This window comes from Kogia breviceps, chromosome 9, assembly GCF_026419965.1.
Source record: "Kogia breviceps isolate mKogBre1 chromosome 9, mKogBre1 haplotype 1, whole genome shotgun sequence".
NCBI classification, from domain to species: Eukaryota; Metazoa; Chordata; class Mammalia; order Artiodactyla; family Physeteridae; genus Kogia; species Kogia breviceps.
This window is the reverse complement of record NC_081318.1, coordinates 6,346,637-6,368,793: the sequence shown is the minus strand read 5'-3', so window position 1 is coordinate 6,368,793 and position 22,157 is coordinate 6,346,637. Positions and strand designations below refer to the sequence as shown.

The window sequence follows — 22,157 nt, the reverse complement described above, 5'->3', positions numbered from 1 at the left end:
AGAGGCAGGTGTGCCCCAGTGGAGACTGGATTTACCAAACGCCAGAGACTCCTCTCTCCTGTGAGCCCCGTTTGTCGTCTCGGAGCCCACCCAACTCCAGCCTTTCGCTACACTCTGATATCCCGAGGCAAGCTGGCTGGACACTGGGAAGGTGTCCCCGCCCCCTGCAGAGCCCGGGCCCACTGGAGTCGGCCAGGGTGTGGCCGAGGGCTGGCAGGTTGGTTACTGCCCTCAACAGACGGAAGGACAGACAGAAGCTACACTTGAAACAGCCTTGACCTCATCCCTTAAGGAGTTGATTATAGATTTTTCTTGCGGCTTCTCTAATTGTCTCATGACTGCATTCTTGAGGGATGTGAACTGGATGATAACTGCCCCAAACAGCACTCCTCAGCGCCGGAACCAAAGTTGGTGCTAAACATTTGTTAATTAACTCGTTAATATCTGAACGTTTTCTGAACACACACTGCAGTGCTTCAGCCGGTGGCAGACTAAAGAAGCCAAACGTATATTCCTTATCTGGAAGAAGTTATAATTTATTAGAAAACCAGAAGTACACACAGAGATCTTTAAATGACAGGTGACGACTATGAATAGGGTTCGAGAAGGGAGGTCACCGCAGGGAATCTCTCCGAGGCAGAATTTCCCCGGTTCGTAAAGTCTAAGTCAGTTCAGGGTAATGGGCATCCACCCCCGCCATCACCTCTCTCGCGCTCCCCCCTCTCCCGTCCCCGTCCTCCTGGCAAAGACAGGGGCTTTCTTGGAGGCACTGAGGAAACTGCGGGTGGGAGGCGGGGGACGCCCGCGGCCGCGAGAGAATCTTGACCCCGATGCATTTGTATTTCAACTTCCTTCGCCTCGAATTTCCTGATCACCTTTGTGTCTCCTTTTTCCTGCCTGGGATCCCCAGCATGAGGCGGGACCCTTTCCGCCCAGAGGTACCTAATGGGGCCAAGAGACGACGTCCCCGGGGCGCCCGTGCGGGGAAGCCCGGGGCGGCAACCTCGCTGGGCCGCGCCGAGGGACAGCCGGGGCGGCCTCCTAGGCGCTGGGCTCCCAGTGCCGGGCCGGGCCTGGGAGCGCGCCTCCGCCCCCGGGTCTCGGCCCCCAGTCCGCGCCTCCCAACCCGCTGCGACGGGGCCGCGCACGGTGCGCCAGGGGGCGCGCACGCAGGGGGCTGGCCTGCCCGTGGCGCGGGGGAAAGTTGAGTTGGGAGAAGTTGGAAGCGACGGGGGCGCGCCCCAAGGTGGGCACGGGGGAGTCGTCGGGAGCGCGCGAGGGCTCCAGAGAAGGGGGAGAGACCCCCAGACTCCTGCAGCACGAAGTCAAGAGGAAGCGGGTAAGCGGAGAGGTGGCGGAGGGGGAGGGCCAGGGCCGCGGAGGGAGGAAGGGAGGGGAAAGGAAAGGGGGGAACTCCGCACTCGGAGCTGGGAGGGAGTGGAAGTGCAGGAAAGGGCGGAGACTGGGGCGCGGGGAAGCGAGGTCTTGGGGAGAAGGATGGGGAGGCGAGAGGAGTGATTGCTGGTAGGAAGCGGGATCCAGGGTCCGCTTCTTAGAGTTCCCTAAAGCGAGGGTGCCGCGCCCCCTGCCACCAGGAGGGGGTACTCTGGGAGGCGCCGCCGGCCCTCCCAACTCCTGGGCGGACTCCAAGACGACACCCCTCCCCTCTGGTCCCCTACTCTATCCTTCAGGCCAGTCCAGGGTGCCCTGCCCAGGAGTTGCCCCAAGCCTCTGCCCCCGATCTCAGGGTTGGGAGGCGGAGTCGGGAAGGGGTTGGCGGGTCAGGTCAGGACAGGGGGTCAGGCAGAAGAGGGAGCAGCTGGGTGGGGATGGGAAAGGCGAGCGCGGAGAGTTCGACCTAGCTCCTGGGGGGCTGGCTTGTGTGGGTGGGGAGCTCTGTGCTGGGTGTGGGGGGCGGCGCCGCCTGAAATCCAGGGTCCAGTTTCCCCTCCTCCCTTCGCTCCCCACTCCCGCCAGGCCCACAGCGAAGAGCTGTGGAATGTGCGAATTCACCTGGGGGGTGGTTAATGCCCCCCAAGGGGGTCCGGAGTGCTAATCCCTTGGGCAGGGGAGAGTTGCTAATCCTCCGGGCCGGTCGGGGCTGGTCCCCGGAATGTGCCCCCAGCCCGGATTATCGGCACCGATGCTCTGGACAGAGGCTGCTTTGTGTTCTGGGATGATGGGGGCGGGGGCGAAGGGGGGGCGGAGGTAAAGGGAGGAGGGGAGGATAGAGGAACACACTGAGGGCACAGCCTGGAGCGAGGAGTGTGGCGCCGGCAGGTGCTGGCACTCCTTCCTAGACCGGGTTTCCTCCCCCAGCACCCCTCTCCCCCGCACCAGACTTGCCCTGGCGGAGGGCCTGCTAGGGGGAGGTGAAGAGGGCAGTCAGCTGAGTTGGAAGGCCGGCCAGGAATGTGTCGCTCCAGGCTCCCCACCCTGGACTGACCCCCAGACCTACATTGTTTGACCCTGCACTGACCTGTCTTACCCCCGAGTTGGCCCTAAATCCGGTAACCCGGACCCCCCAGTGACACACTGTGGAGCTTCGGTACTTTTGCCATCGCAGAGCCTTGGGTGTCCCCAGCTCTGCCCCCACTAGGAATAGGTACCCCAGTTGGCACTGGTCGGGTTCCCCCGCAGCTCTTTTGCTGCCCTCCCCCCGCACAGTGTCCTCCCCAGACACCCCTACAGTCACAGTCAGGAGGGCGTCAGCCCTGCCACTCAGATTTTCCTGGCCCCAGGCTTGGGGAGGGGAGGGGAGGGGTCGGGACTGCTCCTGAGGGCAGAACCTCAGACTTTCTGTGCCCACCCTCCTTCTGGCCGTCACGTGCCCCTCCCCCATTATAAAGCCGTGCCCGGCCTGTGCCTGCCAGCCTCCCTTCCTCCCTCCCACTGAGTGAGTGGAGTTGGGCTCCTGCTCCTCCCCCAGGGAGCCTCCCGCCCCCCCACTTCGGGGCTGGGCTTTTTGCACAGGAAGGGGCACAGGAACAGCCCCCTTGCTTGCTGTTTTGGGCTCTCTCCAGAGCTCTCTTTCTCCCTTCCTTCATCCACCCGTCGTCTCTGCCTCAAGGGGTGTCTCACTCCCGCCAGCACAGCCCTCTCTGGTCTCAGCCGCCTCGGCGTGCCGTGCCACCCCTGGGCCACCGCTCCCACCGCTCCCGTTTCTGGCTCGGCCTCTCCTCCCTGCTTCCTCTGTCTCCCCTCCCTGATCTCCGCTGCTTTCTCTCCAGGTCTGGGCCTTGACTCCTGTCTGCCTTTTTTTTTTCCCCAGCATCTCTCACCCCCGGCTCTCTCCCCCTCACTCCGTTTAGTCCCTTGGCCCTCTGTGGCCTCCTGTGCCTCAGTCCTTGCCTCTGTCTCTCTTTGTCCCTCTCTTTTCTTCCCATAAATAACTCTCTTTGCTCCCCCCACCCTCCAAGGGCCACTCTAAGGCCTTTCATAGTCTGGGAGGATCCTGTGCAGCCAGGAGACCCCTCGTGGCCAGCGGGCTTCCGTGAGGCCCCCGTGCCCTGCCCTCCCCTGGCTGTGCGATGTTGGGGTGCCCCTGCAGGCCCGGCACCCCTCTCATGCAGTGATTGATCCTCCCCCGACCCCCCCCCCCCAGGTTATGCCGCCGCCTTGTTGCCCTGAAAGCCGCAGCTACAGCGAGAAGGGCTAGGATTTGGCCATGAGCAGCGCCCCCCGGCGCCCCGCCTCGGGCGCAGATTCCTTCCGCACTGTGAGTATTGCCCGCTGCCCCTCTGTCCTTCTCCACCATCACCCCCGGGGCTCTGGCCAGGGTGCGGGTCTGTGTCAGACAGGGGCATGTGTGTCCGGAGAGGCCTGGGAGGGGAGCCTGGGAGGGACTTGGGAGGGGCACCACCATCCCACCTCCGGGCCTTGCGTGGGGCACTGGGTCTGGGACAGGTATCGGTTGGGGGGTGGATGGCAGACAGCTTCTGGTTCTAGGGAGGGAGTTGAGGCTCTGTGTCCTGAAGACCCGGGTTGTTGTTTAGCCTCAGCGAGAGAGGAACTTTGGGAAGCCTGGGTCTCTAAGCCAGCGACCCCCCTCTGACTGGGTCTTAGAGGCAGCGCCAGTCGGCTGCAAGGTAGCTCTGGGCAGAGCGCTGCACCCCCGGCCCCACGTGCCACTCAGCCCCGCCCCTCCTGGCCCCCACGTGGCCACCGCCCCATGTGTCCCCCTCCCGATCTTCCTGGGAAGTCTAATGATTAACCCCAGTGCCATAATCAGCCCGTTATTGGTCACCTTGGCCCAGCAGGGCACGTGACCAGGAAGAGGCGCCGGCCGGTCCCCTCCCCCTCCCTCCCGTGTTCACCCCTGCCGGCCATGGACTTCCTCCTGCAGCCTCAGGTGCGAGGGGTTCTTGACCCTCCTCCCCCCACCCCGGGCTAGCCCGTGTGCTAATTCTGGTGAGAGTAAGGCCCAGTGCCGGGGGGGAGCCGGGCTAGAGCTGCGGAGGTGGGCTGGGGAGAAGCAGACTCCTCACCCCTGCATCTTCTCGTGCCCAGTATCCCTGCCACCCCCAGCTGCTCGTGACCCCACCTCCGAGACTCTCCAAGGCCCGCCCTTCTTCCCAGCCTACCTCCCCCTTGCTCTTCCTTGCTCTGGTACCCCTGCCCTTGGAGATCTCGATGCCCTTCAAGTCCAGAAGCTCTTGAGCAAATATTTAGCGGTGGTGCCTGGAGCTGAGACGGCCGGCGGGGGGAGGGGGAGGGGGAGGGGGAGGGGGTGGGGGTGCTGGACCAAGGCCGCGGGCTGGGCGGCCGGCTGCTCAGCTAGGCTGAGCTCTCCAAAGCGCCACCGCAGTCCCGCGGCTCCTGCAGTATGACTCAGGTGGGGGCAGTGAGGGTGGGGGCAGGGCGGGGCCTGCAGCTGCAGTGCGGGTGGGCTGCCCCTGCTGCCAACGGGGGCCTCTCCTCACAAGGTGAAGTGCTGCATCTCTGTCCAGGAGCTGGGCTCTAGTTTGATTCAGACCAAGCCCGGGGGTCAGTTAGCTCAGGCGCCTGCAGAAGTTACTTTTCAGGCTCAGTCGCTGTCCCTGAGCACAGGGGGCTGCATTCACTACTATCAGCATGTGAACGGCCCAGATCACACACCCGACCTTGACCTGCGGGCTGGGGACACAGGATTTCTGCTGAGGCTTCCAGGGCAGACACTTTCCACCCGCCCTAGAACTGACTGGAATGCGCTCAGCCAGGGTCCTGAGAGCCTGGAACCCGGGGGACGGGCTGCTGGGGGGTGGGTTCTGAGTCCCGAGTCCCTGGCACTCGAGGGGAGGGCAGCCGGCGGGGTGTGGTACCGGACTCTGCCGCTAGGCGGGGTGGGGTTTCGAGGAACGACCCCCGTGCGTGCGTTCTCAGTTCTCACCGCCCCGTCTCCTTCAGCCGGAGCCAGAGAGCCTGGGCCCTGTGACGCCTGGCTTCCCTGAGCAGGAGGAGGATGAACTTCACCGCACCCTGGGCGTGGAGCGGTTTGAGGAGATCCTACAGGAGGCCGGCTCCCGAGGAGGGGAGGAGCCGGGCCGAAGCTACGGGGAGGCAGACTTTGAATGTGAGGGGGCTCGGGGAGGCGGGGCGAGCCGGGGGGGGGGGGCAGGGGTGCTCTGGCTGCCAGGATGGAGCCAGGATGGAGCCGGGGGCCTGGGGGGGCGCTGGGGGCCGGCCAGCTGAGCGGGGAGCCGTGCCCGCCGGCAGTCAAGCGCCCTCCTCCCTGCAGACCACCGGCAGTCCTCCCACCACATCCACCACCCGCTGTCCACCCACCTGCCTCCCGACGCCAGGCGCCGAAAGGTACCCCAGGGCCCAGGACGGAAGCCGCGCAGGCGCCCTGGCGCCTCCCCAACCGGGGAGACCCCCACCATCGAGGAGGGCGAGGAAGAGGAGGATGAGGCCAGTGAGGCCGAGGGGGCCCGGGCACTCACCCAGCCGTCCCCTGCGTCCACACCCTCTTCCGTGCAGGTGAGCGGGGGCAGGGCCCCTGGGGATGTCTGCGGTACCCCTAGCCTGGCCTCACCTGCTCACACGGGTCCCTGTTCTAGTTCTTTCTCCAGGAGGATGAAGGCACGGACCGGAAGGCGGAAGCGACCAGCCCGTCTCCCCCTCCAATGCTGCCCCACCACGAGGCAGCTCCCCAGGCCACCAGAGGGGCCCAGACTGGGTAAGTGTCCCCAAACAGGGACCTCCCGTGCCGGCACCAGCGAGTTGAGGTGGGGAAAAAAGCAAGAGCCTTGAGGTCCTCAGACAGGTTCAGAAATCCCAGTCCTGCCGCTGCGATTTGACTTTGGACAAGTCACAGTGTCTCTGAGCCTGTTTTCCCATCTATAAACCAAGAATAATAGAACTTTTCTCACAAGGTGGTAGTGGGGATTAAAGGCTGGTGTGAACGGAAGTTTAAGTTTGGGTCAGCCTGGCACGGGAGAGATGTGTGTTCTAAACGGTCTCCTCCCACCCCCTGCCGTCCCCCCGCCCGTGGCTTCAGCTGGAGCAGCATCAAACACCAGATCAGGGACCGGACGGGTGACCTCCAAGCACCCCCTGGGACCCCAGGGGTGTGAGAGGAATGGGAGATCCCCTCTTGCTCTTGGGGAGCTGCCGGTCCACCCTGGCTGTGGTCTCAGGAAACAGTATCAGAACAAGTTACTACGCCAGACGACCTGGTTCAGGTGTAGTGTCGGTACCAGTAGGGGATGGTGGAGTTTGGGGTTGTTAGCCACAGAAGCCTTCTTGGAAGAAATCACTTTGAACTAGGTCCCAAGGTCACTACTGTCACCTCCCTGTTGGTTTCTGGGTGCCAGGCAGTGCGAAGGACCCAGGGAAGTGAAGGGTGAAGTGCCCCTCCAGGGCGGCACAGACTCACTGGGGAGATAGGACAACGTGGGTGGAGCTGGGTCCACGGTGGCCGTCTGCACTGGGGGCGCAGGCCTGCAGGTGGCTGGACGGCCAGGAGGAGGTGGCGGAGCCCCAGAGAGAGCACAGCGTTGGAAAAGTGGGTCAGATTTGTGGGCAGGAGTGCTAGCGGGAGCGCGGGCACGGAAGGGAGGTGGAGGTGGAGAAAGCCTGGCCGAGGAGGGCCTGGTCGTGGGCAGGGGGTGGGGACTTGGAGCTGTGGGATGTGAGATGCCGGGAGAACGGTTTGGAATGGTGCGGCCGGGACAGGGACCCACTGGCAGTGGCAGAGAGAGAGGAGGCGTCACAGCGTGGGGGACAGGAGCAGAAGCCGGAACCTGTAAGGGACAGGGGCTCATATCCTCCTTATGACTGTTGCGTAGCGGTGGGGTGTCTACAGTCTCAAAGGCCCATTTCCATGTACTTTACTCCATTTGGTCAGAAACACGGGACCCTGTGAACCTTGAGTCCATTGTTAGGGGTGTGCCTGGGAGGGGAAGCAGGTCCCACTCTGGGTACTCTTCCGGACTTCACTCTCCCCGCGCCTGGAAAGGCTGCCCTCAGCTCCGTTTTGCTGCTGAGCTGATGTTCCGGGTGTCCCGTGTGATCGCTTGGGTGGCACAGCCAGTCCATGGTCGAGCCGGATTTAGATGCGGCAGTCTGCTTCCAGAATCCTCACCCTTTCACATCCGCACCTACCGGGAGTGGGGAGCGAGGAGGGGTGAGGTCCAGCGGGGTCCCCTTCCTGGGTCCCTCCTGTGTGGCTCCCGGCCGAGGGGGAGGGGCCAGCCTTCTCAGGCTCGCGCGGCTGCTTTTGTCCGTCCAGAGCCCTGGTGGAAGAGGTGGCAGCCGTGGGCAGTGTCACAGGGGGAGGTGATGACGGGGGTGCCTCTGGGCGCCCCCCGGCCAAAGCGCAGCCTGGGCACCGCAGCTACAATCTGCAGGAGAGGAGACGCATCGGGAGCATGACTGGGGCTGAGCAGGCACTGCTGCCCCGGGTCCCGACGGACGAGAGCGAGGCCCAGACGCTGGCCACGGCCGACCTAGACCTCATGAAGAGTGAGTGCTGGGCCTGGGCCAAGCCCGGAGCTGCTGGGAACAAGGGTGGGGGTAAGAGGAAGGGGCGCCTGACCCTGTCCCTCCACGCCCCGCCCACAGGTCACCGGTTTGAGGACGTTCCTGGGGTACGGCGACATTTGGTGCGGAAGAATGCCAAAGCGTCTGTACAGAGTGGCCGGGAAGGGCGAGAGCCTGGCCCCACCCCTCGGGCCCGGCCCCGGGCCCCCCACAAGCCCCACGAGGTAATTTCTCCGCTTCACGGTCTTCTAGCATCTCCCCGTCCGTCTTCTCACCATGGCCCCCGCCCCCTCGCGGACCTGCGGTAACCTCGAGCACCAGGGTTGCCACGCACGGTCTTGAAGGTTGTACGCCGCCCAGGAGTGCAATATACACATCTTCAAACAGTGTTGACTTTTTAAAATTGAAATATAGTTGATACACGATATTATGTTAGCCTCAGGTGTACAACATAACGGTTCAACATTTAAACACTACGGTAAGTCTGTAGCCGTCTGTCCCCAGACAGTTATTACGGTATTACCTGCTGTGGCTGGTGTGGGCCTTACAGCTCTGGTTCACATCTTAGACAGGTCGGTTTCTCTTTCGTGCCCATTTTCTGGTAGCTGGCAACGAGGTGTCTGAGGACCGTTTGGGCCAGAGGCAGCTCTGTGGAGCAGCGCGTTTCACTTTTCAGAATCCAGTCACCTCTGTGCTCAACCAGTCCTCCCATAACCTGTGAGGATGACGGCCCAGGCGGCATCAGCCATAAATCAGGGGCAGTGACCGGTCAAGGCCACTCAATTACTTAGCGGCGTTGCCCACCTTCGACTCCAGGGCTCTGGTCCTGAACCCCGACCCTTCCAGTGGGTTTTTTTGGTAACCTTTTTACTGCGGTCGAACAGACACAGTAAAGCACACTCGGGTTAGGCATACAGCTCTGTGACACTTTGCACGTGTAAATACCTGGCCAGGGCTTCCCTGGTGGCGCAGTGGTTGCGAGTCCGCCTGCCGATGCAGGGGACGCGGGTTCGTGCCCCGGTCCGGGAAGATCCCACGTGCCGCGGAGCGGCTGGGCCCGTGAGCCGTGGCCGCTGAGCCTGCGCGTCCAGAGCCTGTGCTCCACGACGGTAGAGGCCACAGCAGTGAGAGGCCCGCATACTGCAAAAAAAAAAAAAAAAAAAAAAAAAAAAAAATACCTGGCCAACCCTACCTAGATATAGGACATTTCCCACACTCAGAAAGTTCCTTCAGGCCTCTGCCTCGTCACCACTCTCAGAGGTGACCCCTCCGCGGTCACTCTCAATTAGTTTTGCCAGTTCTTGAATGCATGTAAATGAATCCTACAGAATTCCAATGTAGGACTTCCCTGCTGGTCCAGTGGTTAATACTTCTCACTTCCCATGGGTTCGATCCCTGGTCAGGGAAGTTCCGCATGCTGCGTGGCGAGGCCAAAAAAAAAAAAAATTCCAGAGTGTGTGTGTGTGTGTGTGTGTGTGTGTGTGTGTGTGTGTGTGTGGTGACCATTTATCAGTTACGAAGGGTCATATACTGTGCTAAATGTTTTGTGTACTTTTTCTTTTAGCCCTCATTAGAGCCCTTTTTAAAATTATTATTATTATCGTAGTACAGTTGATTTACAGTGTTGTGTTAGTTTTAGGTGTACAGCAGTGATTCAGTTATACATACATATACATCTATTATTTTCAGATTCTTTTTCCTCATAGGTTATTATGAAATATTAAGTATAGATCCCTGCGCTATGCACTAGGTCCCTGTGCTATACACTAGCAATGGGGGTGGTATTACTCCCATTTTTTAGATGAGGGAGTCTCAGATGGGTTAATCACTCGCCCAGTCTCCATGCCTGTGCCCTGTGCCCTCCGTCCTGCCATGCCCTCTCATCTCACCCCAAGGTGTTTGTGGAACTGAATGAGTTGCTGCTGGACAAAAACCAGGAGCCTCAGTGGCGGGAGACGGCGCGCTGGATCAAATTCGAGGAGGATGTGGAGGAGGAGACGGAGCGCTGGGGGAAGCCCCACGTGGCCTCCCTCTCGTTCCGCAGCCTCCTGGAGCTGCGCCGGACCCTGGCCCACGGTAACCCACGCCCCAGCCCCTGCCCACCATCGCCCCAGGAGCTCCCTTCGCCCGTTCTCCGAGGACCACACGGTCCCACATCTGTCTTGAGCAACAGGGTGTATAATGTCACCAGAGCCCAGGAGGGAGCATCTCCTGTCACGGTATCACCTCTCACGATGCCTGCCGTTCCTCGGGCTCTGTCATTGGGTGACTGCAGGGCAGCATCTTCAGCAAGCAGCTTCTCTAAGTGATATTTTCAGATAACGGAAGCTGGTATGTTTTGGATGCTACAGTGTTGTCAAACGGTTTTGGTGGAACGCTTTCTGAAATTCTAGAGATTCCGGGGAATGTGACCTAACCTGTAGTAGGGCTGTGTAAACTGGACCGCATGAGCACGGATGCAGGATTCGCGAGCTCTGTGTCTGATATTCTGCTGTTTGCTTGTTTCCTCCTTCCTGTTGGGGAGTCGCTCTCAGTTGCTGTCAGCAGGCCTGCTTCTAAGCAGCTGGGGACTCAGAAACCTGCTGTCAGAATTATTTGCAAACCAGCAGAAACTAACTAGGCTCTGAGTGAGGCTTGAGGGCTTGGGGTAAGGTGCCAAAGCGCGGGTGCTTTATCGCCAGGCTTCGCGGTCTGGGTTTTGGCTGCTCGGGGGGCCTTCGATTCTGCTTGTTCTTTAGTTCTGTGTTCCTGTGAGTTGACCTTGACGGAAACGTGACCTGGTGGTTTTTGAAAGGACCTTCATTTCTATATGAAGTGGCAGCTCAGAGCAGTGACGGGGCGGAGAGATCTAGAAACTGTCCTTGAGCGGCTGCTGGACTTGGAGGGGGACGTCTTCAGATGGCCCCAGGGCTGCCACGGGGCTGAGGCCGCAGACCGGCTGTGTCGTGCTCCAGAGGGAAGAACTAGGACCCTAGAGTGAAGTCAGAGGAGGCATTTGCTGGCGGTGGAGAGCAGCCTAGGCCGAGTGGGTGGCCCGGGGCACTTCCCGGAAGGGGCCTCTCCGATGGCTGGGGTTCCCTGGCCTCTGCCGAGCCCCGCGGCATTCCTGCGGGGAGAGGGGGGTGGGAAGAATCGGGTCAGAAAGGCCGTGGGACTTGGGCCTCGGGCAGAGCTGGGCCCTGCTCACCGATTCCTGGGCTGGTGCTCCGTCCCTGGGCCTCACTTACTTGGCGGCCCTCGCTCCGCCCTCCCTCCCTCCCATCCCCACCCTCGGGTCTTGCCTGGGGGTGAGGGCCCCTCCGGGTTGTTCTTACTCCAGGGGCTGTGCTCTTGGACCTGGACCAACAGACCCTGCCTGGCGTGGCCCACCAGGTGGTGGAGCAGATGGTCATCTCTGACCAGATCAAGGCCGAGGACAGAGCCAACGTGCTGAGGGCCCTGCTGCTGAAACACAGGTGAGGCCCCGCCCGCCGTACCCCGCCCGCCCGCCCGTGCCCAGCACCAGCCGCCGGCCCTCCTCACCTCCCGCCTGCTGCCCCCCCCAGCCACCCGAGTGACGAGAAGGACTTCTCCTTTCCCCGCAACATCTCGGCCGGCTCCCTGGGCTCCCTGCTGGGCCATCACCACGGCCAGGGGGCCGAGAGCGACCCCCACGTCACCGAGCCTCTCATTGGCGGTGTTCCCGAGACCCGGCTGGAGGTGGAGCGAGAGGTGAGGGGAGGAAGTGACCCTGCCAGGGTCAGGTCTGGCCGCCACCGCGGCTGTGGGACCACTGAGCGGGAACGGGTGGGGCCGGGGGTGGGGAGCGGCCAGGCTGAGCTCCGATCTTCTGTGTCCCCAGCGTGAGCTGCCTCCTGCAGCTCCTCCGGCTGGGATCACCCGCTCCAAGTCCAAGCATGAGCTGAAGCTTCTGGAGAAGATCCCCGAGAACGCCGAGGCTACGGTGGTCCTCGTGGGTATGTGGGGCGAGCCCGGGGGGCAGGGTGCGGGTGGCTGGGCCCGCCTCGGCGGCGCCCCTGCGCCGGGGGCCGGGAGGCAACCGGTGCTCCTGCGCCCACACCGGCCGCGCGCCCCCAGGCTGCGTGGAGTTCCTTTCCCGCCCCACCATGGCCTTCGTGCGGCTGCGGGAGGCCGCGGAGCTGGACGCGGTGCTGGAGGTGCCGGTGCCCGTGCGCTTCCTCTTCCTGCTGCTGGGCCCGAGCAGCGCCAACATGGACTACCACGAGATCGGCCGCTCCATCTCCACCCTCATGTCCGACAAGGTCAGCTGCCCCCCGGCCGGGCCTCGTGCCCCAGAGCCCGCCCCAGAGCCCACGTGGGATGCCCCCGGCCTGGCCCCAGGCCCCCCAGCCCCCGGCCCGTGTCCTCACTGGCCCTGGTCCCGCTTTGGCAGCAATTCCACGAGGCAGCCTACCTGGCAGACGAGCGGGAGGACCTGCTGACGGCCATCAACGCCTTCCTGGACTGCAGCGTGGTGCTGCCGCCGTCGGAGGTGCAAGGCGAGGAGCTGCTGCGATCCGTGGCTCACTTCCAGCGCCAGATGCTCAAGAAGCGGGAGGAGCAGGGCCGGCTGTTGCCCCCGGGGGCTGGGCTGGAGCCCAAGTCAGCCCAAGATAAGGGTACGGGCCAGTGCAGGCCGGGGGCCAGGTCTGGGCTGCCAGCTGAGGGCTCGGGGGGTTCGGCTGGAGGGCGGTCTGTTGTACGTGGAGGAGAGCGGGACGGGAGGAAGAGGGCTGTACCGGGCGCCCTGATGGAGGCCTGGGTTGCAGCGCTCCTGCAGATGGTAGAGGCGGCAGGTGTGGTGGAAGACGATCCCCTTCGGCGGACAGGCCGGCCTTTTGGGGGCTTGATCCGAGACGTGCGGCGCCGCTACCCCCACTACCTGAGCGACTTCCGAGACGCGCTCGACCCCCAGTGCCTGGCCGCCGTCATCTTCATCTACTTCGCGGCCCTGTCTCCTGCCATCACCTTCGGGGGGCTGCTGGGTAAGGAGAGGCTTCGGGTCGGGGTGGGGAGCGCACGGGTCCCCCCGGCCACCAGCCCCTGAGCTGGCTCTTGCCGCCCTAGGAGAGAAGACGCATGACCTGATTGGAGTATCGGAGCTGATCATGTCCACGGCGATCCAGGGCGTGATCTTCTGTCTGCTGGGGGCCCAGCCGCTGCTGGTGATCGGCTTCTCGGGGCCCCTGCTGGTCTTCGAGGAAGCCTTCTTCTCGGTGAGGGGCCACGGGCTACCCGGGCTGGTTCTTCCTGCCCAGCTCAGCTCCCCCTCCTCTTCCCCGAACACTCCCCCGGCCCCCGCAACCGGGGGGCCCGGAGCCGGCCCCAGGCTCTGAATCTGACTGCCGCCCCCGCCCCAGTTCTGCAGCAGCAACAACCTGGAGTACCTGGTGGGCCGCGTGTGGATCGGCCTCTGGCTGGTGCTGCTGGCCTTGCTCATGGTGGCCCTGGAGGGGAGCTTCCTGGTGCGCTTCGTCTCCCGCTTCACCCAGGAGATCTTCGCCTTCCTCATCTCCCTCATCTTCATCTACGAGACCTTCTACAAGCTGGTTAAGGTGGGTGGGCCTGACGGGACCTGGCCCAGGTGGGGCCGGGCTTCGGGACTAGAGGGGGCCGGGGCCGTCCTGCCCCTTTGCTCTCCGAGCGTGAGGCCGGGCTGCCACGCGGGGCCACAGAACCTAGGCTGGTCCTTCCTCCTGCCCCCACCCCTCCCCGCCTGTCACCAACATATACACCAGAGCTTCAGATCAGTCTCAAAGACTCACGTTTTGTTTTTTCTTTTAACTTGCAAATACACTCTTGCAAAAGCAGTACACGTGCTTCACTGCATATAAGACGTATATTTCACAGTATCTTCTGTGAAATAAATTTTCAAAAATTTAAGATGTGGGGCTTCCCTGGTGGCGTAGCGGTTGCGAGTCCGCCTGCCGATGCAGGGGACACGGGTTCGTGCCCCGGTCTGGGAGGATCCCACGTGCCGCGGAGCGGCTGGGCCCGTGAGCCATGGCCGCTGGGCCTGTGCGTCCGGAGCCTGTGCTCCGCAACGGGAGAGGCCACAACAGTGAGAGGCCCGTGTACCGCAAAAAAAAAAAAAAAAATTAAGTTGTGAAAAGCGGGATCCTTATGAGCTTACTTTGCAGTGATTTCATTAGCTGTGAGGCTGAATATCTAGGTGGATGACTCACATTTTTAATAATGAAGGTAATACGTGCTTTTGTTTTTTTGAATAACTTTATTTATTTATTTTTGACTATCTGTGTTCGGTCTTTGTGCGGGCTTTCTCTAGTTGCGGCGAGCGGGGGCTACTCTTCGTTGCGGTGTGCGGGCTTCTCACTGTGGTGCCTTCTCTTGTTGCGGAGTACGGGCTCTACGCGTGCGGGCTCAGTAGTTGTGGCTCGTGGGCTCTAGAGCGCAGGCTCGGTAGTTGTGGCGCACAGGCTTAGTTGCTCCGCGGCACGTGGGATCTTCCCGGACCAGAGCTAGAACCCGTGTCCCCTGCATTGGCAGGCGGATTCTCAACCACTGTGCCACCAGGGAAGTCCCTGTGCTTTTGTTAAAGCAGCGAACAATCCCGAATGTCAAAGGCCCCCAAGATGAGAGACAGGGTCATGGTCTGGGCATCACACCCACGTCTGTGTCAGGATCAGGAGAAGACGTGCCCCCAAGGTCCACCACGCTCCCTGTGCTGCTCCTCCAGGCCTGGCTGGAGCCTCGTTTGCAGGTGCTTTCCCGAATTAGATCAACCCTTTTTTAAAAAAAATTTTTTGGCCACGCCGGGTGGCATGTGGGATCTTAGCTCCCTGACCAGGGATTAGACCCGCACACCCCCTGCACTGGAAGCTCAGTCTTCACCACTGGACCACCAGGGAAGTCCCAGACGAGCCCCTCTCTTAATTCCTAGCTGTCTTGTGCTCACATCTGGTCACCTCGGTCATTTTCTTAATCAAGACAAGCTCCTTGAGGGCAGGCCAGCCACCCCCAGCCCCACTTGTCCCACTCAGCATATAGCTGAGTCCCGGATGACTCACGAGTTAAGCTGATAGAATCCTTTGTCCTCTCCCCAGATCTTCCAGGAACATCCCCTCCACGGCTGTTCGGTCTCCAACAGCTCCGAGGCAGACAGTAGCGAGAACACCACGTGGGCTGGGGCAGGAGCGGGAGCCACGCTGGGGCCGAGGAACGAGAGCTCAGCGGGGCCGTCCAGGCAGGAGAGGCCCCGGGGCCAGCCCAACACCGCCCTGTTGTCGCTGGTGCTCATGGCTGGCACCTTCTTCATCGCCTTCTTCCTGCGCAAGTTCAAGAACAGCCGGTTCTTCCCTGGCCGGGTGTGTGGGCTGGCAGGCCCGAGGGAGGCGAGATCCGGGGGCAGGAAGGGGGGCGACTCGGAGTCAGGGCTGGAGCGAGGCGTGGGGCCTCTGAGCATGGTGCCTCGCCCACAGGTACGGCGAGTGATCGGGGACTTTGGGGTACCCATCGCCATCCTCATCATGGTGCTCGTGGATTACAGTATCGAGGACACCTACACCCAGGTACGGCGGAGCGCACGCGGCAGTGAGGCGGTGCTGGACTCCGGATGTTCCCCTCCGGGCCCCGGGTCCAGAGCTGCCTCTAAACTGGGCAGACACCAGGCCTCTCCCACGGCACGCCTTCAGCATCCACCCTGCCCAGTGCAGCTCAGGGCACTCCCTCCGAGGCTCACCCGCCCCCGGCCCCGCCCTGTGCCCCGCAGAAGCTGAGCGTGCCCAGCGGATTCTCAGTGACGGCCCCGGAGAAGCGGGGCTGGGTCATCAACCCCCTGGGGGAGCGCAGCTCCTTCCCCGTGTGGATGATGGTCGCCAGCCTGCTGCCCGCCATCCTGGTCTTCATCCTTATCTTCATGGAGACGCAGATCACCACGTGAGTGGTCCCGGCGGAGGCGGGGTGCTATGCGGGCGGGGACCGCCTGCTGCGTGGAGGGGCTGGAGCCCCCGGCAGGCTGGCTGCTGGAGTTTACTCCGTAGGCGGCAGGAAATCCCACTGGCGTTTGCTCGGCTGGGCACAGTACGGGCTGGCAGCTGTCCAGGAGGTGGGGGAGGGCCAGGTAGGACTCCGTTCCACGGCGGAACCCTCGCCCTGACGGAGGAGGCAGGGCTCAGGTTCCCAAAACGGACGGAGGGGACTGCCTGGGTGCTCGGGAAAGACACGGTGGTCCGCGAGCCTGGGCCCGGGGCTCCGTGCGTGCCTGTCTCCCCTCAGGCTGATCATCTCCAAGAAGGAGCGCATGCTGCACAAGGGCTCCGGCTTCCACCTGGACCTGCTGCTCATCGTGGCCATGGGCGGCATCTGTGCCCTCTTCGGCTTGCCCTGGTTGGCTGCGGCCACCGTCCGCTCCGTCACGCACGCCAACGCGCTCACTGTCATGAGCAAGGCCGTGGCGCCCGGGGACAAGCCCAAGATCCAGGAGGTCAAGGAGCAGCGGGTGACGGGGCTGCTGGTCGCCCTGCTCGTGGGTACGTGCACCTCTCGCGCCCAGCCTTCCCGGAGGGGTCCTGGGCCCACGGGGTGGAGAGCCCGGGGGCCAGCTCTTCCTTCTCCTCCCCCCCCAGGCCTCTCCCTGGTCATCGGGGATCTGCTCCGGCAGATCCCGCTGGCTGTGCTCTTCGGGATCTTCCTGTACATGGGCGTCACCTCCCTTAACGGGATCCAGTTCTACGAGCGGCTACACCTGCTGCTCATGCCGCCCAAACACCACCCAGACGTCACCTACGTCAAGAAGGTGAGACCCGGCTCGGCAGGGCCCCACGCCTCCGCCCCCTCCTGGTCTGTGGGGGTCCCCCTCCAGCCCCCCGTCGGCCCACTCTGGCCAGCCACCATTCGGCCTGGGCAGACCCGTCTCCGGTAAGCACCCAAGAAGGCGCTTCCGTCGCACCCCTGCGGAGGGGAGAGGGGTCATCGGCCTCTGGACGTGGCAGGCCTGTGGCCCTCCGGGCACCGGGGCGCTCAGAGGCCGGGGAGGAGCCTGGGCTCACCTGCCTTGCCCTGCACCCCCCCACCCCCAGGTTCGGACGCTACGTATGCACCTGTTCACCGCCCTGCAGCTGCTCTGCCTGGCTGTGCTCTGGGCCGTCATGTCCACGGCCGCCTCCCTGGCCTTCCCCTTCATCCTCCTCCTCACCGTGCCGCTCCGCATGCTGCTGCTCAGCCGTATCTTCACCGAGCGGGAGATGAAATGCGTAAGGCTTTGGCGCCCCGCCCCCCCCCCCCCCCCCCCCGGCCCCGCCGGCCCCGCCTCGGTCTTGCCGGGGTCGCGCTCGGCACCCACGTTCCCGACCCCGCCCCCTACTGCAGCTGGACGCCAACGAGGCAGAGCCGGTGTTCGACGAGCGGGAGGGTGTGGACGAGTACAATGAGATGCCCATGCCTGTGTAGCTGCTGCCGGGACGGACAGCCGAGGGACAGGTGGACAGAGGGAGCGGGCTGGGGGTGCTCTCCCCGTCCTCCTCCCTCCTCGTTTTTATTTAAGTGAATAATTTAAAGTCCCCTTACCAGCCCCCCTGCAATAAAGTGCTTCGGCCCCCACCTATCCCCTGCCGTGTGTGTCTGTGTGTGTGTGTGTGTGTGTGTCTGTGTGTGTCTGTGTCAGCCAGGTGTGAACGGAAGAGAGGTGGCGGAATCCAGCCCACTCTGTCCCAGAAACGAGATGTGCAATGGGGGAAGGAAAGGGACTTTAATGACAAATCAAAGTAGAGGGAGCCAAAGTGCAAACTGTCCACCCCCCGGTGCGGGGGGCCATCCTGAACCCGTGTGCACACCCTCACCCCCCTTCAGGCCCCCAGCGGAGGCCCAGGGCCTGGAGCTTCTGCCTCAGGTAGCTCTTGAGCTGGGGCAGGCCTCTCTGTGACTCCAGTTCCTCGAAGGGTAGCTGCAGGGGCAGAGGGGAGCAGGTTACCCCAGGGCCTGGCCGGCGGGGCAGGAATGCTAGCTGAGTGTGGGGGCGCACGGGGGGCGCTCTCACCGGCAGGAGCTGGTAGCCCATCAGGCCCAGATGCCGCTCCCGCAGGGCCCGTGAGCCCAGCAGCACTTGGCCATCCCGGCAGAAGTGCCAGCGTTCCCGCAGCATCAGTACCACCCTGGAGGAGAAGTGCGTGACTGGCTCAGAGTTGCTGTCTATGAAGGCAGGCGAGGCTCTCCCACCCTCTCCCCTTACCTTTGGGCAGGGTCGCGGGTTGTGTAGGGACAGGATCGGGGAGGATACGGTAGGAAGGGGTCCTGGGTTCTCACGGGGAGCACAGCACCAGAGCTGCTGACACAGAGCAGGAAGTCTGCAGGGCATGGAGAGAAAGAGCCGCTGGCCTTCAGCGGAGGCTCCGTGTCCTGGCGAGCCTGGCGAGCCGCGGGCCCACCCGGAGCTCACCTGTGCAGTAGCCTGGAGGCACGGTCAGGTCCTGCCGATACTTCTCCTCCCCCAGCAGCTGGCGCAGCCCCTCGGCTACTATATCCTTGTGACTGAGGGGGAGAACGCCGGGATCAGGAAGGCCCCCAAGACACTCGTTCTAGCTCCCTCCTGCCTGGTTCCACGCCCCTGGGAAAGGCCTCTGCTGCTCCGCTTTCTGCCCGCCTAGGGCGCAGCAGCAGCACGCACAGGCCTACCCCGTGCTTCTTGCGGGCCGCTCCCCTCCCCTCCCCTCCCCTCCCCAAAGCTGCCCCATCCACCTGTACTTGCAACGGGCACGGTCGGTGATGAGTGGCTGGGGGAAGATGGGCACTTGTTGCCTTCGGGGAAGGCGGGGACCCCGATATCCTGGGAGCTCCAGCTCCACGGCTGTGTCTAGCAGGGAGAGGTAGCGCCGCACAATCAGGGCGTGAGGGGTGCCTGCAGCAAAGCAGGACGAGGCTTACTGGGTTGCAGACCCCCACCCTGCTTCCCCTGCCCACTGGCTCCCCAGGACCCAGCCAGCCCTCCAGTCTGCGCACCACTGACATGGCTGATGAAACCTGGGGAAAAAACAAAGTGCAGGGCTCGGAAGGGCAGGCACCGCAGCTGGCACAGTGACATCAAGATGTTGACAGTTGCCAGGGGGGCCACCCCTGCTTCCCGAGCCAGGATCCTCTCAAGGCAGGGCATAAACTGCTGTTCCAGGGGCAGGTAGTTCAGTCGCCCAAAGGGCAGGACCAACTTCTGTACCACCTGTGGAGCAAGGGCAGCCCATCACCCAGCGTGAAATGGTTCTCCGATGTTCTTTACAAGCTGAACCTCAGGGAGGCTTGGCCTGCAAGCTCATGGCATCACCATAAAGGCAGAACAAACCCTCTGCACACACACCAGAAGCTCAACAGCCTAAACACTGCTTGAGCTCCACGTGACTAGTCTTCAAACAAGCAGAGGAGACGTGCCTGTGGGTTCTGTCCCTGAAGATTTAGCGAGTGGGATCAACCAAGGTAAGACAGGGGCTAAGAGTGTTTGGAGAAGTGCAGACAGCCAGGCATACGTGCTCGGGAGCTGGACAAGCCAGCGAGGGTGTGAGCAAAGGTGGAACCCCACGGCAAAGAGCAGAGAGCCTAACTGGGTTGTTTGCTGCAGACAGAAGCAGCCAATCAAGCTGGATGGGGGTTAGGCCTGCCAGCATGTCTGAGGATGGGATGAGTAGGACAGGAGCATGGGAAGGTGGGCGGTAATCCCACCTTGCTGTTGAGCTGGGCTTCCTGGGCCACCAGGAAGTGGGCAATGGCTTCCAGAAGCTGGGGCTCCCGCAACCGGTGGCGGGCCAAGTGCTGGGCCAGGAGCACCATCACGTGGGGGGTCAGTTCCTCTGGCCTGGCCTCTGCGGAGAACAGCTCATCACGCCGGACCCTCAGGCCGGGCCTCAACTAGATTTCCACCAGACACCACCTGCCTCTGCCTCAGCTCCCCTCCTCCCATGAACCTTAACCCCCTCCAGCACCTGCCAGGCTGCGGATGAGGTGATGCTGTGGATGCCGCTGGAAACGGGGGCAGCTCAGAGCAGCTTCCAACCTTAGCCCACCACGAAGGACAGGCTGCAGAGGGGGAGGCGGCTTCGGAGGGAGGCGGAGCCTTTGCTCCTGCTCCAGGGCACACACCAGGGGCCCATCGGACGGGAAGCCTGAGGAGGAGAGGGTCAGAGGAGGCAGTCCTAGCAACAGGGAGTTGCTCTGTGCTGCTCCAGTCCCGGGGTTTAGTTAATGAATTCCCAATCCTTCTCATCTCTTGTTTTCTGGGCTGGAAGGTTTGCTACAGAGCACGTGGAAACACTACAGAAATGTGAGATACCGCGTGAACTAAGGTATCGGAACAGTCTGTGGGGGAAGGCCTTATACAAAGGCGGCAAGTGAGTTCTCATCTCTTGCCACTGGTACCAAATTGCAGGGGCTTCCTAGAGCGCTGTATTAGAAGGGACCTGGGGTGGCACCCCAGCTAAGCTGCAACACCTGCTGCTTGACCCGTGATGTCTGCCGTGAATACAGGGGAGCAGCAGCAAGTGTGGCGGCGTATGTGCCGTGCCTGGCAAGCCCGAGAGGTGGGTTTTGTCAGCGATCTCGGGTCCTCTGCTGTTTCTCTATTCTTCCGTTAATGCCCCCCCCCCCCCAAGACACCGTCCTCACCAAGTAAGACTGCAAGGTGCAGACACACGTGGATGGTGTGAATGTCAAAGGAGGGGCAGTTTCGGATGATGAGCTGACTCAAGTCCTGAAGTGTGGCCTGCTCCACAGGAGGGGGTCGTGGCTGAGCCCCCAAGAGCTGGCCCAGGCGACGAAGTGCCACAGGGTAGTGGTGGGCGCGCACCTTGGTGGGGTTCTGGCCCAGCCAGCGCAGCAGCTCCCCAGGGCTCCTCGCCTGTTCCAGAAGCCGCTGCAACCCCTGCACAGGGCCTGCATGGGGGGCTCCTCCAGGAGGCCGGTCTCCCCATTTGCTGGGCCCCAGACAGTAGGGCTGTACTGGTGGGAGCAGCAGCAGGCCAGACAGCCGGGCACTGGAGGCCTGGGCAGAGAGCAGGACTCGAAGCATGGTGTTGGGTGATGGAGACCCTGAGGGGTGGCCCAGAAAAGGGGGTGAGGTATTCTCCAGTGGTGAGAAAGACCAGCTATCTACTCCTCACCTCGCTCCCCGTCCGGTGAAGCCTGGGGTCAGAGCAACCCTGACTCATGTTCACCCTTCTTTGTGACTGCCCTGCTCCTCTTCCCAACCCGCCCCTCTCTGCCTTCTTCCATCCTTTGAAACAGCAATCGTAATCCTTCAGTGTGCTGCTCAGCGTAGAGATATTTACAAAGCAATTCCACATGCATTACCCCCTCTCGTCCTCCTTACAGGCCCACGAGGAGGGAGGCAGGGCTGGCATTACCTCGATTTCACAGGTGGAGAAACCAAGGCCCAGAGAGGCGAGGGGGTTACGTTAAGCCCGAGGTCACGAATCTGGTTAGTGGTCGCGCCCAGCCTGGAGCCCAGCTCGCCGCGACGATACGCCCTCCCAACAACCTCCCCCTCCCGCAGGAGGCGGCGGCAGCACGGAGGGTGGAGCGCGGGCTCCGCAGCCGGACGGTCCTGGGTTCCATGCTGGGTGCTCCCACTTACCAGCTGCGTGACCTTGGACAAGTGGCTTCGTCTCTCTGCCCAAGCCTCCTCGCCCGTGAAACGAGAACGCAGGGCCCACCTTGGAGGGAGCCCGTGGAGCCCGAGGGCGCAGCTTTGCCATGGAGCGGAGTCGGCGGTGTCAGGGCCCCCCCACCCCACGCCCACCCGGCCCGGGGATGCCAGGAGACCGTGGGCACGGTCGCCAACACCGACTCCCGCCGCCCTCCCGCGGCCCGCCCCGCAGGCACCACCCCTACATGGCTCCCCAGGCCCCGCGCAGGTCGCTCCCTCAGTCGATCTCGGGGCCCGGGGGCCGAGCTCCCCCCGCGGCCTCCTCATCGGGGGGCCGAGTCCGCCATCTTCCCAGCAGCCCCCGGATCGCCGCCCGGACGCCAAGCGCGGCGGCACAGTCCTCGGCCAGCAGAGACGTGGCTCCCGTCAGTCCCCGCGCGCCAGGTCGCCGCGCGCCCCGCCCCCTGCTTCCGGGAAGCTGCGCGCGCGGCGATGGGGCGGGGCCGGGGCGGGGCCACACGGCTAGAGGCTGAGGCTGGGATGAAAAGGTGACAGGGGCTCAGCGGCCGGGCTGGGCAGGTTGGGCAGAGCGAAGTGCCCGGTCGGCGCCCTTCAT

General features: G+C 63.0%; 2 protein-coding genes across 10 annotated transcripts; one reads left to right on the top strand and one right to left on the bottom strand.

Annotated features, from left to right (window-relative positions):
- Positions 1–1,136: 1,136 nt before the first annotated feature.
- SLC4A2 (solute carrier family 4 member 2) lies at positions 1,137–17,524 on the top strand. Of its 2 annotated transcripts, none has more exons than XM_059073427.2 (23): positions 1,137–1,339; positions 3,605–3,718; positions 5,386–5,551; positions 5,717–5,958; positions 6,039–6,157; positions 7,712–7,944; positions 8,044–8,186; positions 9,858–10,038; positions 11,282–11,417; positions 11,508–11,673; positions 11,804–11,918; positions 12,040–12,224; positions 12,356–12,581; positions 12,732–12,947; positions 13,030–13,178; positions 13,323–13,517; positions 15,027–15,287; positions 15,402–15,491; positions 15,692–15,858; positions 16,198–16,451; positions 16,548–16,717; positions 17,001–17,174; positions 17,290–17,524. In XM_059073427.2, exons 2-23 carry the CDS (start codon positions 3,668–3,670, stop codon positions 17,368–17,370), a joined length of 3,720 nt encoding a protein of 1,239 aa, XP_058929410.1. In that variant the 5' UTR covers positions 1,137–1,339; positions 3,605–3,667; the 3' UTR covers positions 17,371–17,524. The 2 variants fall into 2 exon arrangements, with proteins under 2 accessions (XP_058929410.1, XP_066897937.1); XM_067041836.1 differs by lacking the exon at positions 1,137–1,339 and adding an exon at positions 2,962–3,230.
- A 125-nt stretch (positions 17,525–17,649) lies between these two features.
- Positions 17,650–22,011, bottom strand: FASTK (Fas activated serine/threonine kinase). Of its 8 annotated transcripts, none has more exons than XM_059073441.2 (10): positions 21,787–22,011; positions 20,563–20,985; positions 19,884–20,063; positions 19,624–19,763; positions 18,916–19,129; positions 18,655–18,814; positions 18,356–18,447; positions 18,149–18,263; positions 17,957–18,071; positions 17,650–17,863 (listed from the first exon to the last, which is right to left on the bottom strand). In XM_059073441.2, exons 1-10 carry the CDS (start codon positions 21,866–21,868, stop codon positions 17,756–17,758), a joined length of 1,629 nt encoding a protein of 542 aa, XP_058929424.1. In that variant the 5' UTR covers positions 21,869–22,011; the 3' UTR covers positions 17,650–17,755. The 8 variants fall into 8 exon arrangements, with proteins under 8 accessions (XP_058929424.1, XP_066897938.1, XP_058929422.1 ...); XM_067041837.1 differs by having other exon boundaries at positions 18,661–18,814; positions 21,787–21,996; XM_059073439.2 differs by having other exon boundaries at positions 21,530–21,914.
- Between the last annotated feature and the right edge of the window lie 146 nt (positions 22,012–22,157).

Bases quoted from the DNA above. Each gene is read 5' to 3' on its own strand.
- SLC4A2 (XM_059073427.2), top strand. From the start codon at position 3,668: ATGAGCAGCGCCCCCCGGCGCCCCGCCTCGGGCGCAGATTCCTTCCGC. The intron at 3,719-5,385 runs GTGAGTATTGCC...CGTCTCCTTCAG, and splicing joins GCGCAGATTCCTTCCGCACT to CCGGAGCCAGAGAGCCTGGG. The intron at 12,225-12,355 runs GTCAGCTGCCCC...CCGCTTTGGCAG, and splicing joins CCACCCTCATGTCCGACAAG to CAATTCCACGAGGCAGCCTA.
- FASTK (XM_059073439.2), bottom strand. From the start codon at position 21,650: ATGGCAAAGCTGCGCCCTCGGGCTCCACGGGCTCCCTCCAAGGTGGGC. The intron at 19,130-19,623 runs GTGGGATTACCG...CTTGCTCCACAG, and splicing joins AAGCCCAGCTCAACAGCAAG to GTGGTACAGAAGTTGGTCCT. The intron at 18,815-18,915 runs GTGCGCAGACTG...GCTTTGCTGCAG, and splicing joins TTTCATCAGCCATGTCAGTG to GCACCCCTCACGCCCTGATT.